The 26657-nt window shown below is 36.8% G+C and overlaps 1 protein-coding gene across 1 annotated transcript in view; it reads right to left on the reverse strand.

Moving 5' to 3' along the window:
* The window catches only part of LOC124237572 (gamma-aminobutyric acid receptor subunit beta-1), a 350803-nt gene extending 334697 nt beyond the window's left edge, over nt 1-16106 (reverse strand). The window contains exons 1-3 of the mRNA XM_046657368.1: nt 15995-16106; nt 15745-15836; nt 15265-15332 (exon numbers count right to left, since the gene is read on the reverse strand). Coding sequence (XP_046513324.1) covers nt 15265-15332; nt 15745-15836; nt 15995-16074 — 240 coding nt within the window. The 5' untranslated portion in view covers nt 16075-16106. The remainder of the gene's footprint in view (nt 1-15264; nt 15333-15744; nt 15837-15994) is intronic.
* Nucleotides 16107-26657: the final 10551 nt, after the last annotated feature.

The raw sequence follows: 26657 nt of genomic DNA on the forward strand, positions 1-26657 counted from the left end.
AGCTAAGTGCCCTTTCACTGCTTTTGAGTGTGTGGTTGTAATCTTCTTGAATTATATACACTATAAAGATGATCAAATGTGGGGATTTTTGAAGATCTTACAATGGATCTTTTGTAAATATGGAGTAAAAATCTTAAAAATTCAAATTCTTCCATAGGGAAGGGTCTTAGAGAAATGTTCTTTTTCATCTCACCCTCTTGCCTTTGACTGAAGAGCCATATAAGCCAACTAGGACAGATATAATTATCTTTTCTTGTTCTGAAGCTTTCTAAGGATGAATACTTCCCAGATAATCTTCATAGCTCCTTCCAGCATCTTCTCACTCATTACAGTCAAGATGTTCTTCCTTATGTCCGATTTAAACTTTGCTGCTTTCTTCAAGTTAAGAGTTCTTTCAGCAGGGGCATCAAATCCATTCTCTCTTCCTATTTCCAACAAGTACCTAACACAGCACTTTAAGTAATACCTTGCATGCAATAGGTCTGATGTGATTTAAACCAGTGAATGGATTCAACATTGTGATAAACCTGAAGACGTTAATCAAGCAACTCCTTAATCTTTACAAAATTTAACTCTGGGCTAAATAATATCAATTGCTAATGCATTTCATCCTAGGGCCCACTTCCCTAAGTATCAATCATGTTTCCTAACCTTTAAACCCTCTCTATGTTTACCTGTTATTAAAAATAATAATGTTTTATGATCTAACTAACTTAATGACTTAACTAGCCCACGTAAACTCTGAGGCAATCTAACTGGGTGCATATCACAGCTCAATCACTTACTGGTTGAGTAACTATTGGCAGGTTACTTAACTTTTCTATGCCTCAATTTCCTTATCAGTAAAATAGAGATAATAATGATACATGCTTCATATGACTGCATTATGGTTTAAGTGGGTTAATGTTTGTAAAGTACTTAGAATCATATCTCTGTTGTGAAAGTGCTCAATAAATATTAATTATCATTATTAAGACTCCAGGATGATTTTCCAGGCCATAAGATTCATATGCTATTATTGAATCTCTCTCTTTACAAGTATTCTTGGTAATTTTATCTCTACAGACTTAGTACTATTTTCCCTGCCTGGAATTTCCATCACCTTCCTGTCTAGATTATTGTTCACTTGAACAGCTCAGCTTGGTTACACTTTCTCCATCATGTTGTGAGCTGTGATCTCATCGTCAGGGCCCTTTTTTTAGTGCTACTTGTGGTCAATTATGACCTCAGAAAGACAGTCATTTTTTCATAGCTTACTTTCTCAGTGAAATTCTTGGCTGTTCTTTGAAGGAATAAAGTAAATCCTAGAGATTTTAATAACTTTTCATAATTTTTGGCAAGTTTCTTGCTCTTATGAAGCTCTTGGTAAACAAGGCGAGCTGATAGATGATGTTTTTATTTGGTTGATTATCTCAAACTTTACTGTAACAATTCTTATTAGGGTATCTCATCCACTCTACCTAATTCTTTTGTTGATATTTACATATAAAGCACTCATAACAGTGCCTGGTACCCGGTAAGTGCTCAATAAATAAAATGATGAAGAAGAAGAGGGGAGGAGAAGAAGGAGGAGGAAAAGAAGATGCTTAAAAATAACCAATATTGTCCCCAAGTCAGGCAACATATTATCTCATTTAGCCTTCAATGATCTAAGAAGAAAGTATCATTTGTCCTCATTTTAAAGATGAAGAAATTAGTGCTTTAAGTGACATAAGGTGATCATAAATCTTGGCTTTCCCAGGACAGTGTTGGCTCACACTTTCTGTCCCAGGTAATATTAATAATGTTCCCTTTCATTCTCAAAAGTACTTATTGGGACAATAAATTATACGATTACTCTAGAGTTAGTTAATGCCAAAGCAACAGATCTTGTAAATGGAGGGGCTATAATTAAAACTGGAAGTCAACTCCAGATCCCTAATTCCTAGGTTAAACCCACAGAAAACCACATATCCCATTTCTTCCACATACCAGGGAGTAATACAAAATATGAAATTTAGAGAGATATGGGAGGACCACATACAGAGAGAAACTTTGAGGTCTCCAAATAAAAACTAAGAGAAAATGATCAGGAGAGAAGATGGGGGAAATATTTTCCATTTTTTTGTGTCAGATCTCATAGAACAATTTCACAATTAGAAGTATTGTGAATTTCAATTGCAGGATGAAAATCCCAATATCAAACAAAAATATTATTATATTTGGTTATGCATGATGTGAATTTATGTTACTTCTGATGCCCTGGCATTAAAGAGGGAGAACTTCATTACAGCCTGGGAGATACTGGTAAAATAATAAAAATACCGGGCTTAACATTGATATAGAAATTTACAGATTATACATCACATATGCAGAACATATATTTGTATATGATTTATCTCTTTTGATTCTCAAAGCTCCCTAAAATAGGTAGAGCAGAAATTATTATTTCCATTTTGCAAGGAACTGAGAATCAAAGGGCTTAAGTAAGTCATGAGATTTATATTTGAGAGTATAAATTAGGATACAACATCATCCTGACATTTTAAAGTGATTTAAAAGTATTCAAATATAACTTGACAGAAGCACATTCAAAGGGAATGTACTTAAGGGAAAAACCAAAATTATATATGCTAGATGGGGAGTGTCTGGACTTAAAAAATTGCCAGTGTGCTGCCCACTAGACAGTAATTTTAATTATGAGATTCATAAGGCTATTAAAATTGCAAGGTATTATCGTCACCTTGCCCAGTTGGCATGGATGCTACACTTCCAGAGAATGGAGGTGAATTTGTTGATTTCACATCTTGGGATACAAAATACTGGACATCACTGTCAGATCAAGCAAAATGCTTTTCGAGTGCACAGCATCAGTGTGGACAACACAAATGCTGTCTCAGCATAGCCACTTTTCTAGCTGTTTTATATCAGCTTCCTAAGTCAGGAAACTGCTGATTCTGGGGAAAAGTATGAAATAACTCCTGTTCCCTCTCTCTCTTTATATTCCTTTCTAATCCCTGTCTCTTAAGGAAACCTGTTCTGTCATTCAAACATTCACTCACACTCTGGTATAAATCCAGGAATTGAAACTAGCATGATTGTTGCCTCTCTCATGGTTATTCATAATTCAGCAGGAATCAAAGCTGAAGATATCAAGATCTAATGATGACATTTCAAGCTGGTAGCTTCCCGCTTTATTTGGAATCACCTTCTGTAGATGCTGCCTACCTCCACTACCAATGGAGTCCTATATTTTGACTCAAAATCAAACCTCCACTCAGTGAGATTGAATCGGATTGAAAAAGAATAATGGCAATGGCTTTGTTTGAATTTGGGCTCACATATCTCTGTCCACTCCGCAGAACCAAAGGTGCAAATTCTTTAACATGTGGAAAAGTGACTACGCAAAATATGCAAAAGTGACTTCATGGTGACTATGCAAAAACATAATTCATTAAGATGTGCTTATGTTCCATGACAGTGATTTTGAACACAGTAGGGCAGTTGTCATCTGTAATATCCTGAAAGTCATTTCCTTCTACAATGTCAGAGAACCAGGTTATGAAATCCCCTTCAAACTTCATGACAACACAGCTTGTGGGATGTCTCCCAAAGTGATGTGTGCGTGAGAGAGAGGCACCAATGACCTACAAGGATTGAACACGATTTTCTAGTTTTATGAGTACATTCTCCTCTCCATATTTCTTATCCTGTCCTCCTCCTCCTATTCCCAAATTCAAAACTTCTAAAAATCAGTTCTCACCACATAATCCAAAAGTTTCCTGTTGACCAATATTAACCTTCTCAGTGAATCTTCTTTCTCCCCTCTCATCAGTCTCAACTCAGCAGTCGGTCTGAACTGGGATTTTGTTTTCTCTGTTGTTTCTTTGGGATGTGCTGAACTGTGTGTGTGCTGGATTTGCGGGGGGACAGGGCAGAGAGGTGGTGATGTCAGTGGAAAGAATCTTTTATTACCATTAATGCGGTAGTTGATTTAACGCATTTACTGGTTATGACAAATTACCGTGTAGAAGTGGAAGTTTCAGACGAAAGTTGACATTTGAAAGTAAACATACCATGTAGCAGCAAGGATTCAATTATAGCAAAAATGACAAGGTAGATAGATGTAGATATAGATATATATTATATACATATGTATTAATTATGTGTATTTCTAGATTAGACATATTTTTGACTTTATATTTTCAAATTTGATAAACTTTCTTGATTTTCTTTTAAAATCTAACTTACCTCATTCAAAGCCTTTCTAGATTGGCTGAGGAACCCCTTTTCATATATCTTTTATGTTTGATCTTCCTTCTTTTTAAATGTCATTCACTTTGTAGTTATCAATCAAGTAATTACTTAATAATTTCTTAAATGTTCCCAGAAACATTGATAGTCCAGGGGCCAGTATGGAGATGACATTTTGAAAAATAAAAAGCAGTTATTATTTTTTAAAGCTGATGAAAAGTTGTGTGTGTGTATACATACATATATTTGTATAGCCATGCACTATATAACCAAGTTTCGGTCGACAACAGAACACATATATGATGATGGTCACATAAGATTAGTATCATAAAGCCTAGGTGTGTAGTACGCTATGCCATCTAGGTTTGTGAAAGTACTTTTAGTGGGGAAGAAATTTTCCTCTACCCTTCTAGGTTCTTCTGGCTGGTCTAATAATTAAATTGACATGAGATAGATTAATAGGAGAATAACAAACAAAAGTTTAATAGCATTATATACAGGAGAAACCCGGGAAAACTGAGTAACTCACCAAAATGGCCAAAGCCTGCACCTTAAATACCACCCTCAGCTACAGACAAAAGAAGATGTTCGGGTGGGGAGAGTCAGGGACTTCAAAGGGAAGGAGGATATTCACAGGTAGGTAAAAAGGAGCAAACATTTGGAAAACAAGCGTTTGTCCACACAGAAACAGAAGAACACAGAGGGGAGCCAAACAGTCTTCCCTAGGTTCCTCCCTGTCTACCACCTAGTTCATGTTATGCTAAGGTGATAGCTTGCTTCCTGAGGCAGGTTTTTTTTTAATCCTAATTCTTTTAGGCAGTTAAGGGGGAGGTAACAAGAAAAAATTTCTGCTTTTTTTCTTAAAAATAATCAGCCTAAAATAATCATCATGTTAAAGAGACACACTTTGGGTTGACAAATTCTGTTCTCCTTCAGTACACTCTATCATGTGTGTGCAATGACAAAATCATCTAACGACACATTTTCAGAACGTAACCCTGTAGTTAAGCGATGTGTGAGTGTATGTATACATATATATATATATATATATATATATATATACATATGCATTGATATTTGCCATGACGTGACTTTGTGTCTGTGAAACTGGCTGTGCCATGTGATAAAGATGTTTCTATGGAAACGGCTCATGATTCATGATCAACATAAAAGAAAATTGCAGCTGAAGGTATAAGGTAGACTTGACAAAAAAAATATTAATGTCTGTACTAAAAAGTTTAAATGCCATTATTACTAACACTTTTTTATGACTAGAAATTTTTTTATAATCCTGATAAATATTATTATTAAGTCTCTCTAATATGCTAGGAGCTACATAGAGAGCATAAAGAATATAATCCTAAACTTCCTGGAGTTTACATAGTGCAGGGGAAAAAGACAAGGTTAATAAAGATCTCATACAGACTGATAGATAATCATTACTTCATATTGGGTCTTTTGTCTTGTCGGAGTCTTGATTTGTTTATATGCTCTATACACACTCTCTCCAGTAGAATTCTCTTTAGTGTGGTGACAGAAAAAGCTCCATAAGAGAAAGATGATTTCCCGTGCATTTTAAAGCAGATCTAGATGCATTTGTGTGGGAGAGGGGCTGCAGGTGGTAGGAGGGAGAAATGATGGCCTCTGACATGAGAAAATGTTCTAGGCACAGGTGGGATTTCAAATAAATGTCATTGAACTGTCTCTATGGAAACCAAAAAGCTGTTTCTCTTAACTAAAGAATTGTGTATCATTCCCTTGAAAATAATAGATGAGAAGGAAAAAACCTCCCCATGAGTCATGGCGGGTTAGAGTAGGCAGGGATCCTGAGCTTCCAACAAATCTATTCCCCCGCTTCCAGGAAGGATCCCAAATAAACCCTCTCATTCAAGCAGGATTCACTCCTAGCAACTTTCCTGATTAATCCATTCAGCAACAAGAGCAAGGCATGTCACCTCTAACTTGGCTGTCATATCTGGAGGGCCTAAACCCATACTCTTTTTCAGCTGAAGCAGGGATGGAATAGCTAATTGCTAACGGCTACCTAGGATCCTCTTCTGTTTGAAACTGTTTCTCGAGCTGTTTCTCTGCTTTCTTTCTCTAAAACTAAATAAAACAATCTATAAATATGCCTCTGCTTAAATAGGTATCCTCTTTCCAGGAGACCATTTGATGAGGACAGGGCTCTGCTGAATTCTTGTTTAAAATCATCCCTACCACGCCATTCAAATGTTTCGGTTCTTATGCAAAGCTCCTGGGAATCACTTTTTAATTTCCTGGCAGCTAAGCTTCATTTCTCACGGCACGCTGTTGGCCTCACTTGTGCTGTCTGTTATACCCGATCTCATTTCATCACCAAAGACACTTTCTACAAGAACTCGCACTGCTTTGATGCGATTTCACATGGAAACACGATGTTCCAGAAGGACTCTGAATCATTTAAGGATGTGGTGGAGAAGAGAGCAGATGCTGTGTAAGTGGGTTCCCCACACATCTTTTTTTCCCCACCCATATAGTTTTATAAAGGCAACTAAAACAGAATACAAAGATCACTTCTCTGGGGGAATTTGAAAAGTATGTTCTAAATCCTATCAAGGTCTAGGTCCTCCTAGGAAAAGAACAATATTGCTAGAGATTAAGATTGACTGCATTCCATTCTCTGTCTTTGGCCAGCATCCTTTCTCCATAACTCTAACCAGCCCATTTCAGCCACCACATTTGTGGCCCCAGGATTTCTCCCTGTACAACTTGTCTCATTTGTAAACAGAGCTGGAAGAGTCACCAAGGAACTAGTATTTTTCAGGATAGTTCCAATCTCCAAAATTCTACCTCAGTGTTCCCATAAATACCTTATAACAACAAGCTGTAACATTTTATTTTATTCTGGAAATATATCCACTTCAGTGGTGAACACGATGGTTAGTGCTTCTTTTCCTGTGTTCTCTTCCTGGGCTGATGGTGCCACATGTGCCCATTACTCAATATGGAATCTCATAGGGCTTCCCAGGCTTGTTTCCTCTCTAACCTCCGTCATCTGGTCAGTCACAAAATCCCTCTGATTTGCCTGTTTGACTATCTTTTCTTTTTTGACTTTCTAGTCCTAAGGCCACTGTTTTACTTTAGGCATTTATCATCTCTTATCTGGACTTTGAAACACCCTCTTAGCCTCTTAATTAGGAACACTGCCCCCAGTTTTAGCCTTTCCTACTTCATCTTCCACATAGCTACCAGAATAATCTATCTAGAATGCAAAACATACTGCCTGCTCAAACTTTTAGCAGGTTTTCTGTGTTTCAGGATTAGGATTCATTTCCCTGGCATACATATTCCAGCATCACTTCGCTTTGTCTCTCTGTCTTTGTCTCTGTCTCTCTTTCTCCATATGTGTGTGTGTGTGTGTGTGTGTGTGTGTGTGTGTATCTTTTTAAAGTGAAAGTGTAAAACGTGTATAGGATTTTTTTTAATCAAACAATTCAAAAGGACTTATAAAGAAGAGTAAGTATCCCTCCAACTCATACTCCTACTCCTGGCTCCCCTGCTCCTCATCTGTTGTGGATTCCTCCAGAAATGGTCAATGCACATAAAAAAAATTATGTTTATGGAGAGGGGATCTATATATAGACTATCTCTTTCAGTCTGTATAAGGCTTTTATTAACCTTGTCTTTATCCCCCTCTTCTTTTTACACAAGAGAGAATATTCAACAACATCGTGCTACACCTTGCTTTTAGCATTCTATTTTATCTCTTGACAATCTTCCCTGTGCCCTTCAAGTTCTCACAAAAGTGAATTACCTGTAGTTCCCAGAACACTCCACACTGTTTTCAGGCACACCTGCCAATGCTTATGCCCTTTCTTTTTCCGGAAAATTTCTTCTCATTTGCAGCATAGCATACATGGCGTTAACTACTGTTCCTCTTTAAGATTCATCTCAGGCATCACCCCTTGCCCATGCCTTAGAAACCTCTCCTCTGTGCTCCCACACGATCTTGGACACACATGTTTCTGTCCTGGCACATATCACATTATTTTAAAACAGCTGTTTGTGTATATATTCTCCTCTACATTGTAAAATATTTGAAGGTACGGATCATGTCTTAGTCATACTTCCATCCCTAATGCCCAGTACAGGATCTGATAAAAGACTAAGTGGTCACTAAGTCTGTGTTGAACCAAAGCATCCCAAGACCAAGATAATTATGGATGTTTCAAAATCTTCCAAAAGGGAAAAAACTTCATTACAAGAATAGAGATTTTAAATTATTTTTTAAAAGACTGTAAACTTCACAAGGACAGACACCACATCTCTTTTATTCACTAGAATAGTTGAATGAATGCTCTTTGTAAAATGCCCTTTAATCTTAAATATACATAGGATGACAGGTTTTATTGGGGCTGCAAGGGGCAGGGGATACACCAGGCACTCAATCGAGGGGTAGGAGAAAAAACTACTAGCAGCAAAACAATGAGGACCATGAGGTTGCTAAGGGGTACCCAGGCTCACTAAAGAAAACCCATGTATTTTTCACTCTTTTCCTATGGCCAGACTTTTTGCTAAGTTATCCCCACTGATAGGAATTAGTTGTACTCTTTCTTGAGCGTTTCTGTCAAGTGTTGTGTAAGAGATTGTTATATGCTGCTGACTATTAACTTCCTTCAATAGATAACAGTCAAGAGATTTCATGAAAAGCACGACCTGATGAAAACAGAAGTATACTAAAATGCAGAAACTCAATCTTGGTATTATGGAAAATAGGATTCAGTGTTTTGAAAATTTCATAGGGAAACTCTGTACCAACAATCAATCAACTATAAGCATATATACATTCATCTTCTCATTACCCTCAAGTATAGTAACGTCATTTGAGTTGTGGACACTCAAATCAATTGGACACATTTTATACCATTTATTTTTCTTTTGAAATGTTTTACATTCCTTGATAATGCAAGATTTCATTCATGTGTGTTTTGAGGGTGCTATCAAGCCTTTGGGGGCCTTCTAAGACAAAAAGCATCAAACAATTACAGAATTGATACAAAGTGATGTTCAGTTGAGATGAATACCTTAGCTTTACTGCTTGCCCCCAGACTCCCTGATAGAAAGATTTTAGGTGGGTTGGGTAAATCCTTTGGGATACCCAGATCTTGGAAAATAGTGATTTCCTTCCACTTCACATTGTGTTAAAATAAATTATTAGTTTGTCGGTAGCGGAGCAATGCTCCCAGTTTAAATACAGGGACTGCATTTGGTCTTGGCTCCAGTGTTCAATACAATATGAACTAGGCATCAGTGAAGTCTCATTTGGAAGACAATTGATCCAACGTTTCTTGTTGCTGTCTTTGGGAATCTGTTTAACTTGGGAAAAAGTGGATGATAAGGCCGTGACCAATTAAAATTATTCGATTCAAGAGGCCGCAAATTACACCCAATCATTGCTTCGGTGTTCCCAGGAGACTACCATAGTTTGTACTCAGTGGGAATTCAATAATTGCTTGTTGATTGACATATCTAACAGGAGAATAAAATGGAATAAGATGGAATCTAACAGGAGAATAAAATGAAATAAGATGGAATCTAACAGGAGAATAAGACAGAGAGGAAGAATCTTGATTTTGACATCTTTAAAGGCCTAAGTTTATATCATAGAATATTTGAACTGGAAAGAGGTTTAGCACTTGTATCATTTATCTTCATTTTACAGATGAGAAACCTGAGGTCCAGAGAAGTCAAATGACTCACTCAAGGTCCCAAAGCTAAATACTGGGAATATTTTTTTACTTGCCGAGCAGATAGGAGCCAAACCCTGGAGTCAGGCTACCTGGTTTCAAATCCTGACTCTGACACTTACTAGCTCTATAACTTCTGAGCAAGTTATTTAACCTCTCTCAACCTAAGTTTCTGCCTCTCTTAAAATCAGTTTCCCCATCTGTATGAAAGATAACTACATAGCCTTAAATCAGGAATTAAATGAGCTACTAATATAAAAGCACTTGACGGGGCTGGCCCGGTGGTGCAGTGTTTAACTTCTCGTGCTCTGCTTCCCTGGTCCAGAGTTAGCTGGTTCAGATCCTGGGTGCAGACCTATGCACCACTCATCAAGCCATGCTATGGTGGCATTCCACATACAAAAATGGAGGAAGTTTGACAACAGATGTTAGCTCAGAGCCAATCTTCCTCACCAAAAAAAAACCCAAAACAAAACAGCACTCGACAACCATCCCTCATACATAGGATGTGTTCCATAAATATTTATTTATTTTTTAAAGACATATTTTAAGTATATATTTATTTTCTTTGTCATTACACATTTTAATACCCAGTCTGGCCTTGTAATCCTAAGAACACAGGCTTTCAAATGTGAACTCAAACTTTTAAAAATCTAGATAGGCTTGCTTTTGTGGGGCTTAGGGTGTAAAAAGTCTTCCTGTTATTTCCAAACAGAAAGGCAAAGGGAATTTTTTCCTCTCTCAGCTTCTCCAGATAGTATAGTATTGTAACCTAGCACCTAAAAATGAGAGCTGGTCAATTACTCATATAAGAGAAAAAGTATTTTTATCTTTATTTAACTGCTGATATCTATTCCCGCCTTTAAATGGTACTGACCTATTTGCTGTATTTGCAAAGGAATTCTATTATAACCTCAGAGAATTTACTGACAGCAGCAAGAGTATGTTTAGGCTATTTTACAAAACTGTAGCAAGCTCCTCAGTCGGGGAAAAAGCAGTTTGCAATGTTCTCTATTCTGCAGAAGAAAAGTTCCTCGTATTCTCTAAAGCAGCAGGATGGTATTGTTGGAGTCACTGTGCTTGGCGATATTTCCATAGCCATCATTTAAGGTTGGCTGACTCATAAGTATTGACACATTTAGGAGGACTGCTTACTAGTTTAAGTCAAGGCCCATCATGCAGGCTCTTGCCTTTGTCCTGTTGCTTATCATCAATTACTGAGCTAATTTTCCCTTTTGAACAGCTACCTGTTTAACTACCTACAAATTAACGTGAAACTTAATTTGGAACCTTGAAATAATACCCTTCTTAGAGAAATTTAAGAGAAAAAAATGTTCATTTCTTAACAATGTTGGATCTTAGAATAATGTACCACAACCTTGCCACTCAATGTGCTTTCCACATACCAGCACTCCACATCACCCGGGAGCTGTGAGAAATGAAGAATGTCAGCCCCCGTGCCAGACCTCTGATTCAGAATTTGCATTTTAACATTTTAAGATCCCAGAGTGAGTCAGGTATACATGAAATACTGAGAAACACTGACTTAAAGAAATAGGGAAGGATGGCTGGGATTCTGACATGTGATGAACATTTTGTGTCACCAAGATGATGGTAATTAGGCATAACTGCAGTGTGTACCAGAAACCTGTGGGAGCGAATATGAAAATAACAAGAGGAACAACAGTGAAATTTAACAACAGTGCATATTTGGTAAATTGTATTTGTTTTTATTTTAGGTATTATTTATACAGTTAGCTCAGTTTAGCTTTTTTGGGGGAGGGGTTGTTTTTGTTGTTAGTCGTATGTCTGCTAAGAGCGTTCGCTGTTGCATCCTTCCGTGCATGAAGGAAGGAAAGAAACAATGAATACATGATAGTATTCCATTACTGGAATGACTACTCTGAGTCAGGACTCAACAGATGTAAAGTCTTCTGGGAATGACCATGTGGACCATTGTGTCTTTAGATCAGGGACAGAGTTCCGTGGCTGGAAGTCCTACTTGATCATGGGAAGCCACCTCTTTAACAAGAAGGGGAGCTAGTCATTGGGATCTGAAATAGAAGAGTTCAATCTCTTGTTTGCAGGTAGTTAATATCATGTTTTCCCAAAATACTACTCAAAGATGACTTGTCTATTACAATCTGTGCTTTACTGGGCTTATATCAGCAGATGATTGTAGCAACTTTAAGGCAGTTTCTGAAGGCTATTGTCTCCTTTATGCCCCATTCCTATTGTACACAATATACCCCATGATGCCAGAACAAAGAGCCTTCCTAATTTAATCAATAATATTATTGCTCCTAAGAAGTTTTTTCCCCCCACATCAGAATTATTCTTCAGAGATTTTGCATTCACTGCTCAAAACCAACAATTCTCGATTATAGACATTCTTGACTGTAAAAGCTATTTTATTTTCTTAATTTGAGAGAAATATTTTATATCCTGAAGGACATAAATCAGAAAATACTCCTGATGTTATGTTAGTCTTTACAACAGATAATGCTGTAAGCCAATATAAAATTATATTTCCCTTGGGGTAGCATAGGAAAAGAACAAAAATGAACAGAACCTAGTTCTCAAACCCATTAATGCAATGTACAATTATCATCTCATTTTACCAGCCATGGAATGGGTGGGTAATAATAGTAATGACTAAAAATATATAAATTAGCAATGTTTTAGTAATAGATTTTAGTCTGAACTTTCCTTAAGGCTATTTTTATTATATTCCTTGTCCATTCTTATTTTTCGTTAATTTTGGTGAAAATTTCCTGTTAAATGACTTCAAAGGTTATTTAAGCCTATCACAGTACTGAAACACGATTAATGTAAAAAGCAATGAGCCTTATTTCCCATAGACAGTTCAACCCTACTTACGTTATCTAAAAGTCAAAGCATATTCTAGACAATTTTCCTAACCAGGGCTAACCATCCAGGTTGTGTTATACAGATCCTTCGATCCTAAAATTCCTCTTTACTTGCATTTTCGTGGAGTTATTTCCAATCTATTTATTTCACTGCTTTGTCATAGATGAGAGAAGATAAAATAAATCTTGGTCTTGTTAATAGCTCTCATTAAAAGGGGAAACTAAGAAGAAGTCAATCAAGGTTTATTATTTTTCAGTGTTCCGTGGTTCCTATTTTCCCATCAAATCTCTAGCCCCATTGTGGAAAGGTAATGAGTACTTGAGTTGAATATATTTTTCAAAGGTTTATCTGTTGGGTGAATATTCTAAAAAATCAAGTAGGATATACATGGTGCAGTGATTAAACAGACTGTATTATTCCATCATTAGGAGTTATTTCCAGTGGTACTGCAATTAAATTCAATCCTTTTTCTGAGCTTATGTATGAATTCAGTCAAACAACTGGTTATACAGAGCTTTTTTGTTGTGGTAGTTGTTTTGGTTAATGGCAACTTTCTTATTCATTTTTTTTTTTTAGCTGAAAAGGTGTTTGTAAATATAGTCAACAGAATTATACATTTTCTAAAATTCTGGAAAGTATAGTATCCTATACAGAAGACCAACCACTGGCAAAGGCACTGTTGGCCTTTTCAGCTTTCTGAATCTTCTCCTATTTTATCCATTATCTTTGTGGTTACTTACAAGGTATCAAAACAAATGACTGAAAAGGAAAATATTATCATCATTTATCTACCTGATACAAACAACTTGTTTTTGTCTAATTTATCCAGTTGCAATGGCATGGATTGGGTACAATTTGTATATGTGTGCATGTTACTACATTCTCCAGCATTTGTAAATAGCGTGTTTTGGGTTGCTTTGAGGTAGTGACATGGATGTGAAGAGAATATTATAAATGTCAGTCTATTAAAAATATCTGCCAAGTCAGAAAATATTCATTGGGCACTACTTTTTAAAAATGGATTTTCCTTTTCCAATACAACCACCAGAGACCTTATTTTAAGTAAGCTTTGTAATTGTGGGGACGTTACGACTATAAAACACAGGAATTTAACAGTCACATGTTTTATTTTAGTCCTAGTCAACAGATCATAAACATATTTATTTCTCCCCTGACATAACCTAAAAACGAAGAAGAAAAATTCTTAAACCTTAGCATGTTAAAATAAAACAACACACCAGTAATGAAATGAAAAGACAATTGAATCTCCTGTACAGCTGTAGAGTGATAAATCCCCAAAGGTTTTAGTCTTTAAATTATTCAGACTGTCTAAATTTCTGCTGCCACAATATTTTTTCACAAGTGGTATAAAAATGGCATTTTGGTCACGTAGATCTAATTGTTCCCTGGGTGGTTGGTTCTAGAAAAGCAACAGGCTTTTTTCCCCCTGCCTTACAAGAAGCAACAGTTAGAAACTCGGGCTAGAAAACTGCTACCCTACAGCGGTTGGAAACAGGCAATAAACTGACAGCTAAGATTTCAATCGCTTTTGCAACAGCCACAGAAAGGAAGGAGAAAAAAAGGAAATAAAAGAATGTTAACCCCTTGAAATGAAAGGATTGCGCTCTGCGCTCTGTTACTATCGCTTCCCCCACTTTCACCGTCCGTTTAATCATGAGGCTTTTTCGTCATGGGCATGCTTAAGTTTCTAGGGTAAAGCAAAGCAATAACTCGACCTATTCTGTTTCAAATGAAATTTGCGAGATTGTAGCAAGACACATTCATCAACCTCCATACAGGAACAATGCAAGCCTCCCCAGAAGCTGGCTCGAGCGCTTTCGTATTAGCAAGCATGGACTGTTGTCTCAGCCTGTTGCTCCTGCCACACGGTGTGCTAGAGCCCAGAAAGAGGGAGGGGACATTCTGAAACCTCATCTGTGTGCTGAATACTTGGTGGCGGGAGCCTGGGTCAGTCCAAGCTCCCGGGCAAGGGGGCCGCGCCTGGCGAGGAGGCGGCTGCGGACCACGGTCCGAGGACCCTAGTGCAGGCTGTCCGGCCGCCGGCAGATGGTGCCCTCGGCAACCGATCACCGAAGGGAACCCTGCTAAAGTAATGCTCAGACTCCGCCCCACCCGATCCGCTGGTGCCACAATCACCCGTCCTTCCCCAAATAGTGCCGAGCACGTTTCCTCCGGAACACTGCAGTAGTCCGTGTGTGTGCGCGTTTGTGTGTGCGTGTGTGTGTGTGTGTGTGTGTGTTGAAAATACAAACCAGGGGCAACAAAGTGTGTGTGCCGGAGTGGGGAGCGTACGCGGAGTGGGACTCCCGGGATCGGGGCTGGGTGACCGCCAATGAAACGCAGAGGGCACGGGGACCGGTCCATTTCGCATCTGCGTAAGCCGGGCCGCCGGGCCCGGCGGGAGGCCACTCACCATGTTCACTTCGGAGACCATGTCTATGCTGGCGACATCGATCCGCATCCCGACATCCACGGGGGGCCCTGCCAGGGAGGTGGGACTCATTATAGGCATATTCTCAGAGTGGCGACAGGCTGGGGAGGGACGAGGGGCTTCCCTGCGCTTACTACAGTGTAAACCGGCTCCCTCCACCCCCCAACCCTTTTGCAGGGGACAGCCTGGGAAAACAGGTGTAGGCACACGGGTGATGCAGTGACTATGCAGAGGGTGTGTCGGGCCGGAGGAAGGTCGGCTCTGCCTGGGGGTTCATTCACCTGCGACTGGGTGTCCGGTGAGTGTGTGTGTGTGTGTGTGTGTGTGTGTGTCCAGGGCGTAGGGCGTAGTGCACGCTTACGAAAATGAAATGCTTTTTTTTTTTTGTTTTTTTGACATTTATCTTTGACGGGAAAAGAGAACTAGATATGGGTTACAGGTTGAAAAAAGATGAAGCATTACCTCCAAAGTCCGGCCGCAAGCGAATGTCATATCCTTTGAGCAATCTGTCCACTGTCTCTTTCACGTATGACATGTTGCTGGGCTCATTGGCGCTGGAGGGAAGAAGTAGGGACCGTATTCAGAATGAGCACAAACTGCGAGCAGACATAAAAATAGACAGGCACACCTACCCCCAAATAACAAGCTACATGATCCAGCAAGCATGTAAAAAGAAAAACACCAAAAGAGACGTTCAACAGCAGCAGCTCACCTGTGTGCACAACAGACCATGGCAATCATCACAGGGAAAGAGAGAAGCCCCAAACTCTCTCGATTTTGTACTGTCCACATTACTAACTCTGATTAAAGAATTGTCTTTTCTGCGAAGATTCAAGGAATGCAACTTAGTCGGCGGCAGGGCAGTTAATTCCCGAATGGACCTGCGCATGCGCAGAGGGTGCTCACTACCAAAAGACACCTTGTGCCTTGCAAACAGTATTCCTAGTGGAACAGGCAACAGATTTCAATCCCTTTAAAGTTCCTGTTTGTGGTGCTCCGCGTCCTCCGGGTAGTCGGAGATATCCTGCTGTTTTCTTGCTCGGGATCCTAGGTGCATACGGAGCTTTCTTCCTGCACTGGAGGTTGCTACGTTCATTTCCTTTCTGCCCTCATCCTGATTTTTTACTCAACTCCCAGGGATCTGGCTAAGGCTGCCTGTGATTGGCATCTTTCCTTGACAGTCACAGTGGTCCTAGAACTGGGAATCTGGAGGCGGGGAGGTTCTCTGGTGGCCAGTGTGTGTGTTGGTGTGATGGTGGGGGGAGACGTGAGGGGGCGAAGTGACTGGAGAGGGGGAACCAGAGAAGAAGGGAAGGGACAGAGGAAACGCAGGTCAGATTTGAGGACTGGAAGAATCAGGTCCCCTTGGGAGGCGTGTTAACACTTCTGGCTTAGTGTGGGAGGGGGAGAAGGGGCAGGTCAACTTTTTCACTCGCTCCCCCGCTTTTCTTCCCTCCGCTTTTGTGTCTCTCCAGACATGGGAGGTGAGGGAAGCAAGCGATGAGACAGCATCTCTGGGCAGGCAATCCTTTTTCTGGGGCCATCTGCCTCGAGTTTCACTGGGATTCTAGGTCCTAGTAAGGAAAACCTATTTCTTAAATTGCCAGCTTGTTAGCTTGTGTTAATAATTGAGAAGAGGATCCTGAAAACCCAGAGGTCTAACCTCTGTTTGCAGGTAGACTGGGGCTCTGCAGGAGGAAGAGCTGTTTGAATTAAATCAAATTCAGTCGATGCAATTCGATAAATGTCATTGAGCACATGTTGGGCGAAGGTCCTGGGCTAGGTGTTTGTTCACTCATTTAATAGTATATCTTAAATTTTTACTATGTTCTAGGCTTTCTGGGATTTAGAGATGACTTAAAGAGGGTTCCCAACCTAGGGAAATTCACAGACTAATTGGGGAGAGGGACACAAATATAAATAAATTCATTATGTCACTAGATAGTTTATAAGCTGACAGGATGGTTGTTAATTCTACCAGGGAGAGGTAGATATGATTTCCAGAGAAGAAGAAAGCTTTTTGCCAGAGTATGGTAGGGAAGGGCATTCCAAGAGAAGGGAACAGCATGTGCCAAATTCTAGAGACTTGAAAGACTATGGTCTGCTTTGCTGGCTGAACCCTGAAATGTCTGAGCAGAAAGTAAAAGGAGGGAGGTAGGGATGGTGGGTGATGAGGGTGCAAAGGGAAACTGAGACCAGACTATAAGTACAGCTACATACTCCACTATGCAGATTTAAGCTTCTGGAAATCACAGAAAAGTTTTAAATAGGAATGATCTGGGTTAGATTTAGGTTTTAGACGGAATGTTCCGGTACAGTCATTATGATAAGAACAATTAACACTTGTCACTTGCTGACTATTGGCTGTTTATTGTGCACATTACATAGATTATCTTATTTAAGCATTTTAACCATCCAAATGTGATAGATATTATTATTATTCTCCTTTTGCAGATGGTGATACTAAGAATAAATCAGGGTAATTTAACTAGTTTAATATCAAACAGCTAATAAAAGTTGGAATCAGTATTTCAATGCAGAATCTATGGACTTAACTACTCTACACTATGAAGCATGGACCCCATGAGAAGGAACCAGAGACAGAGAAAAACAGTAAGAAGGAATAAGAGTTACTACAATAACCCAAGCAAAAGGAATTAAAGTCAGATAGTGTTCAGTATGGAGAGAAGGTGATAGACTAGGCAAGCTTTCAGAAGTACAATGGTGACATAAAATAGTTGGAAAGATTTTGGAAGGTGTCTAAAAAATTGTACAAACGTTTATACATGTGTCAATCCTGACATTCCACCCATGCATAAATTTAATTTTCTCATTTGTGCCTCACAACCTTAAATACACGGGCCATTTCTTCTCGGGACAATGCTAACTCTTAATCAGGTTTCTTAATTTCCTTAAAAGTATGTCAATCTACCTCTTTTTAATTCATATGGATCTGCTTGTAATGGGCAAGAGAGAAGATCCCTTTATGCTTCAGGTCCTTGCTGAAGCATAGAACCTCTCTCTCTGTGCCTCACAACTCTGCAAAAGCTGCACTGTAGAAAACATGAATGCATGGAGGTTTACTTCATTCATTTATTCCTCAACTATTTATTGAACATTTACTAGGTGCCAGACACTATGCTAAAAGCTGGTGATTCAGTAGTGAAAAAGACAGCATACAGAGAGTCCCTTTCCACGTGGAATTTGTCAATTGATCCATCTGTTGGAGGTTGCAAATTATCAGCCTTGCTAGTCAAATTCAACTCATAAAAGAAGTATTTAGTTTGGCGTTCACAGTGTTTTAACTTATGTAGCTTTTATTGGGATATATGGTTTCCAGTTGATCATAAACTGCAATAATTCTTTTTGAATAACAACTAGGATTTTATTTAGCAGTCTGCTAAAGAGCCACGATTTTATCCTAAAATTAAGGAAGAGTATTGGTGACTTTGTATACGTGAATCCTAAGGGTTAGCATGACCCAGTTCAGGCCAATTTCACTGAATTTGGCTTTTAAATTATGCCTTCCACTCACATGGAAGGACACTACAGCAAGTCATAAGATATTCATTATTGCTTTTATTATTGGTAAGCTATTGGGGATGGACACACTGCATCACTCAGTATCTTATGTGTTAGGATCTGTGGGAGAAAGTTTTTCCCAGACGCTGGTATTCTGAAAATTCTCTTATTTCCGGAATAGCTTGTATCTTATGGACAATAGAAATTCTAAAATTCATTAATTTCCCTGCTTTCTTTGGTCACTGGGAATCTCAGAATTATAGGTACATTTCAGCTTTAATCATTACGTAACATCTTAATGACCTACATTTTGATATATTGCATTTCTCTCTGATGCCTTAGAATTCTAAATTTAATTTTCCTTTGTCACACCTTGCTAATTTAAAAACAGATATGTTGCACTGAATATATATAGTGTGTAAGCTGTCTTGAATAATTTTTGGAACTAATTAGGGAATAAATGAATTCAAAATAATAAAAAGAAATAAGTATATAATTGAAAAATCTTAAGAATCGTCAGGTCCAGACACAGAGGAAATTTTTTTTATGACTTGAAAAAGGCAACACTTACTTCCTCTATGAAGTTTCTTGTTTTTTTTTCCAAATCAGTCCTCTTTATTAAGACCTTCTCCCCTTCAAAATTCAACTCAATTTCCATTTTTTCTTAAAGCTGGCCCTGAGAGTCATTGGCCATCCCTACTCCTATTATCAGTAGGAGAACAAAAGGAGGATCCTAAAAATTAGCATCCAACTAGAATGGAAGTGTCTCAAGATTAAGAAATCTTACACAGATTCTTAGTGAAGAAGCTTATTGGTGAGAACATACAGTAAACAGCTTTAAATTGTTACTTTGCATTGAGATCAAACTTGAAAAAGATGGTTTCATTTTTAAATTAGTCCTGTTTATTTATTTATTCTTGTAAATACTGAGCCCAGACAAATAATGTTCATACTAAAGCTATTTTTGATAAGCTATGTCAGAGACACTGCACAGATTTAATGTAGATGGTACACTTTAAGGGAAAGATTAACAGGGATTTGTGAAAAACAAAATAACAAATATTTTCATTCATAGTTTAAGAATATAACTAAAGTTCAACTCCATTCAGTCTTGCTTCAATCAAATTTATTAAGCATCTACTATGTGCCAAGCAAGTATGATACTCTGCAGTCTCAGTTAACCCATTATTTTCTGTCCTCAAGTTGGCTTAAAAAGTTAACGTGAATGGATATATTAGGTTGGATATATGTGGAAAGAAAGATGATAATAATTGTTTGGAAGTACTATAAAGCAGCTTCCTTACCATGAGTTAGGAAGAAATGAATGCCTACCCTAACTTTATCCTCCATTCCCCAGAAATTTATCTCAGGATAAAAAATTAAGCATATACTCAAATTAATGTTTCAAATTAGTGAATAAATAACAGATTTTCCAATAAATAATAGGAAAATTATTTCTCTGGAAAATAATAAATATAAGGATTTTCTTATACTTCTTGCTAAAATAAGTTTCAGTTGAGTTGAAGATTTAAATGTAAAAACTGAAACTGTAGGAATAATAAATAGGTACACACAATATGCTCATCCAGCATCTAACAAATGCTCATTGAAGTTCTTTTCTTTTTGACACATGCTGGCCAAAGCAGAAACATTAAAAGAAAATGTTGATAGATCAGAATACATAATTGTAAAGTCATTTTAAAAACATATGCTTGAAAAGTAATTCATTGTGAAATTTAAGAGGCTCTTCTATTAAAGTAGGACTATTCAACGTTGTACCAGAGGTGTGATATTTCAATGAGACAATAAAAAATAGAAAAAGAAGAAATTAACTTTCCTTATTTCTACATGTTAAGTTTGTTTAGAAAGAAAATCCAACGAAATCTTCAAACATGTAAGAATATAATAAGAGAGTTAAGCAAGCTTACTGGATTCAAGATCAAATAACATTTAAATACTCATTAGCAGTATTCCTATACACGGTGGTTACCACAAGAAAACATAATAGGAAAACATTTCATTACAATAATAGCAAAAGCTCATATGCACCCAGGAATAACTGAAAAAAAAAATGTGCAAGACCTTTATAGAGAATCTATATAACATTATTAAAGGACGTAAAATAAGACCCAGATAAATGAAAATGTAACGCACATGTAGTTGGGAAGACTCAACATCATACAGAGGTCAATTCTATCCAGTGTAAGAAATATAATCAATTTGAATCAAAATTCCTACAGTTATAGTGGAAATTAAGAAACCAATCCTAAAATTCAAATGCAAGAGTGAAGAGTCAAAAAAAAGACAAGAAAATTTTGAAGAAGAATAAAAGGAGGGAGGATATGGGGCACTTGCCTTTGAAATGTCAAGACTTATCAAGCTACTGAAATTGAAAGTTTGTGGTTAGTTTGGAATTCATGTAGGGCTAGGAAAAAATAGTACAACCAAATAAAGGGCATAGAAATATTCCTCTATTTTAGAAAAAGTGGGGAAAAATGAGCTATTCAATAAATTCTGCAGAGACTATTATTTACAAGGGGAAAAAAAGCAGATTTTTTACCTCATTACATACACAAATATATATTGCAGGTGGATATATAATTCAAATATAAAAACCAAAACTCCAGAAAAATTGTATGGGAAAATATATTTATGATTTTGGTATAGGAAAAGATTTAAAGATAAACAAAAGTACAAACTGTAAAGGAAAAGATTAACAGAAATAACCACATTAAATTGTAACCTTTAAATCAAAAGAGACTATTAACGTAGTGAAAAGTCAAGTCACACACTTAAAGAACATGTTTTCAGCAAATTTAACTGCCAAAGGATCAGTATGAAGAATTTACCAAAAAGGAAAAATCTCCCACAAGTAAATAAAAGAGAAAGCAAAAAGGACAAAGAGCCACTCCAAATGAAGAACTGCAAATTAAAACAATGATATGCCCTTTCAAACCTATCAGATATGCAAAATTTAAGAATGCCAAATATTGATTAGAAACTCCTGTATACTTTTAGTAGGCATATAAATTGATCTGAACACTTTGTAAGGCAATTTGGACATATCTGGTAAAGTCAAAGATGCGCGTGCCCTTTGGCCCAGAATTTCCACCACCTGGAAGATAGCCTAGAGATCCACTCCCGCAGTCTAAGAATGTTCTTAGTGTTGAATAGTTAAAATAGTGTTCTGAGTCTCTGCTTAATTAAAAACAGTGTTGCTTTTAATAGTGTAAAACTGACAACAACCTAAATGTTTACCTATTGAGCATAAATAAATACAGATATAGTTACACAATGGAATACTACAGTCAAAATAGATAAGTATCTACACGGCTTTACACAGATAAATCTCAATATAAGACATTAAGCAAAAACGAAGGAGCTAGGTGCAGTATGATATGCGTGTGATAACATTAAGTAAAGTTAAAAACATTTAAGTGCAGACACCAGATTATATATTATTTTGTATACATATATAGCTCTTAGATAGATAGATACATACATATCTGTTGTAAAAATAGACTGGAAGGCTAGGAAAGATACTAGATTTTAGGATATAATACAGGCTTCAACTGAATCTATAATACTTTATCCCCCTCCAAAAAAAAATCTCAGGCAAATTAACCAAAACATGATCTGCGGGTGTTCACTATTCTACTCTCTATATATTCTAGGTATTTGAAATATTTTATAAAAACTAATGAGTGAAAACTTGGAAAGTATATTGGAAATTTATATGTTTAAAATGTTGATATATATTAATGAGAAATAAATAAACCTAATACATAAATGGGTAAATGATTGCAACGGGCATTTCACAAAAGAAGTAACCACAAAATATATTAAAAAATTTCAACCTTGGTAGCAATTTAACAAATACAATTTAAAAAAAATATGACATGCTAATTTTATTCATTAGTTTGCTATTTTAAAAAGGCTTAATATCAAGTATAGTGAATGCTGTGAAGAAATACAGTTTCATACACTTTAGGGGCAGTATAAATTTCCACAATCTATCTTAAGGACAATTTGTAATATTAATAGCCATACGATATGCTATTTTCTGTATCTATTTGTGGAATTTGCATTTTGTTTAATTGATCAGGTTTTCTGATTTAACCCAATAAGATATTTGTACATATTTAATTCTATATGTATAATGATGATTTAATATATGTATACATTGTGAAATGCTTACACAACCAAGCTAATTAACATATCAATCACCTCACTTAGTTACCATTTTTCTGTGGGTGTGATGAGGATACTTAAGATCTGCTCTCTGAGCAAATTTCAAAATGCAATATTATTGACTATAATCACCATGCTGTACATTAGATCCTCAGAACTTATAACTGGTCAAAGGGTACAAACTTTCAGTTATAATATGTTACATTTTTATCACAATCACTGTTAATAAGGTTTGAATTTTGGTAAAGTAGCCACACTATTATTACGTTTTAAAATGTTTATGTATCCTTTGTTAGGCTTTCATACTTCATTTTTTAGATTAAGTACTGTATTAATTTATTAAGATTATAAAATCTTGCATAACTTTGCTATTACATTAATCTACCTATTCACTTAAGTAGTATTTTTATCTGTGTTAATGGGAATGGTCTCACTTCATTTTTTGCGTATGAATTAGTCTCTAAGGGTGTATTATTTTCTTAGAAAAAATGTCTTGTGTTGCAAGCTATATTAATAGCCAGTTATTTAACAGATTTTTAGCTGCTAATATGAAAAATGTCCTTTTTCACTTTGTATTTTTCAGGTCTTCCTATTCATATATTATAATACGGACTTTTTTTTTTAAAGATTGGCACCTGAGCTAACAACTGTTGCCAATCTTCCTTTTTTCCCCCCTTCTTCTTCTCCCAAAAGCCCCCCAGTACATAGTTGTACATTCTAATTGTGATACTTCTGGTTGTATGGACTTTTGAGCATAAAACTTATATCATATAATTTAGCTAAGTACATTTTTATCTCTTTTTATTTTTACTTTTTACTCATAATGCTACAGCAGTTTTATATATCTTAAGTAAATTCATATTTTATTCTTTTCCAATATTTATATTTCTTTTGAATTTCTTCTCAAAATTCTGCTATTTCCAATATTGGAATGATTATAAGAGTATTCTTTTCCTGTTTTAAGGAGATCTCTACTCAAGTATATGATTTTTTTGTTTTAAAATATATGCTCTATCTTATTAATAGAGATATTCCAAGTCATTGCTTTTATTAGAAACACTAATTTTATATTAATAAGAATAGTTAACATTTTTATTGGCTTATTATTTACAATATTATTTTAAAAACTTGACATATTTTGGGCTTATAATACCTGATGAAGGGGCCGGCCTGGTGGTGCAGTGGTTAGGGTCTCGTGTGTTGCTTTGGTGGCCTGGGGTCCACAGGTCTGGATCCCAGGCATGGACCTAAGTCAAGCCACACTGTGGCGGCGTCCCACATAAAATGGAGGAAGATTGGCACAGATGCTAGTTCAGCAACAATCTTCCTCAAGAAAAAAAGAGAAAGATTGGAAACAGATGTTGTCTTAGGACCAATCTTCCTCATACACACAAAAAATACTTCGCAAGGTAGTGATACTATAATTAGTTCTGTTTTACAGGTGAAGTAACTGAGACACAGAAAGTTCATTAATTTATCCAAGGTCAAGCAATTAAATGATAGAGACAGAATTCAAATTCAGGTAGTCTAAAGACAATCTATACTCTTTGTCAGTACACTATTAATTATGAAAAAATGTTGCCACCATAAAATGCTTTCTAACCTCTATTGAGATAAGTGTATGCTTTTTGCAACTTCTATGTAATTAAATGCATTTATGCTTTATCCTACGTTATGAGTGATTCACATTTTTAGAACAAGCCCGGATTAGAGATTTTTTTCATTAAGCTCAGGAGACTTATGCTCCCCGAGTGGAATCTTGTAAAAGGTCACTCTGAAAACTGGAAGTCTTGTAGTGTTGTGGCCTCTGACTGATCAATGTGGACCTGTGGGTAGAAGACAAAGACAAAGACTAAGACAGTGACTATTAATGTTGTTACCAGTGAGATATTGCTTTAGTCTGCCATTCATAACTCTGTTAATGTGTAGAGATTTTACTGTTATTTTTTAATAGGAACTATTTATACTTTTCATCTTACTTGTTTCCAAGACTAAATTTTAGTGCCTGGGATTAACTGGAGAACAAAAGTGTTACAAATGGTCAAGTGATTATCCAGGTAAACATTTTTTTATCTAAACATATGGCCTTAGGATTCATGCAATTACTCAAAAATATTTTTAAAACTATGAAACAATAAAAGATAAAAACCAGGGCCTGGCCCATGGCCTAGTAGTTAAGTTCATTGTGCTCTGCTTCAGCAGCCCAGGTTCAGTTCCTGGGCATGGACTTATACCACTCATTGGCGGCCAAGCTGCGGGAACGACCTACATACAAAATAGAGGAAGATTGGCACAGATGTTAGCTCAGGGCGAATCTTCCTCAGCAAAAAAAAAAAAAGATAAAAAATAGCAAGGTAAACACATCCAAAGAGAAATGATTAAAGAACTTTCCATCTTATCTTGGAGTGTCAGGGAAGACACCTCAAAAAAGTTGAAACTTTCTGCTAGATCTTGAAGTCATGGAATTAAGAACTTCAGAGGAGTTGGGGCAGGTGGGAAACACAAGCAAAGGCTTCAAGCTGTACAGTTGATGGCAATAAAGGAAATGGTAATTTCAAGGAGAATTGGACATAAAATGTATTTGCAGTGCTGACAGGAGTGGGGAGATGGAGGAGGACAGGAAGGGAGTTAGATGAGGAGAGAAATGTGTTCTAACTTTCAGCTAAACAAGAATCAGAGTAGAAAAACAAGTAGGAGATTTGGTTGGGAAATAAAACTTGTTTTTTTCTCTGCCCCATGTTAAATACGTACTCACCATTACTAAATGAAAATCAAAACATTATTAACCTATCATTTTTACTTAGTTGTCATTAGAATTCTTCCAATTACTTTAAGAGAGATTTGAGGGAAAATTTGGAAAACCTAGGCATCTGGATTGATCACTGAAGTGATATAGTGCCAATGTAATTAGCTAATGAAAGAATTTTTACTCTAATCATTTTCCGAATAAAGATAGTTATAAAACTATCCTCCCTCTGGGGGATAAAACTTAAATCAGTCAACATTTTAAGCAACAACATCTTCTCTTCAGTCGTAAGTTACTCCTACCATATATGAAATGCCACTCTATACTCCTGCTGTAAGTCACTTTCATATACTAACGATGAAGAAATGCCAGAAGGAGGATGCGGAGGTTGTAAATCTCCTTCTCTTTGTGGAATCGGAAATGTATTAGCCATAGACATGGAATGGTTCTAATTTGGGTTTAGGAAATGAAATACTATTTACTATGGACCCTGGCGTATAAATATGGACAGATAATCAAGGGTCAGCAAATCTTTAAGGGAAACCAACATCATGAAGGAAAGGGGATAAATTCCCCAAGCAGAAAACTAAATCCTCATGAGAAGTAAGACTACTTTAAAGCAAGCAAATAGCTTGAGGAAGATTTAAGTAGATACAGACAGCTGATGAAAAGAATAACTGTTAAGCAAAACAAAAGTCAACAACAACAGCGAAAACAAAAGACTGGGTTTCCAGGAAATTGAAATTCATTGAAATTTTAAGAGAAAATTTGATAGATGAAATGAATGACACAATTGAAAATTTTCAGTGAGCCAGATAATAACATCAAGTAATTATCAAGATTGTATTGCAAAGACAAAATAGTCACTGAAAAGAAATCCAGAAGTTACATAAGCAAGAATAGAGAAAAAGGTGAG

Source organism: Equus quagga, chromosome 3 (genome assembly GCF_021613505.1).
Source record: "Equus quagga isolate Etosha38 chromosome 3, UCLA_HA_Equagga_1.0, whole genome shotgun sequence".
In the NCBI taxonomy this organism is placed as follows: Eukaryota; Metazoa; Chordata; class Mammalia; order Perissodactyla; family Equidae; genus Equus; species Equus quagga.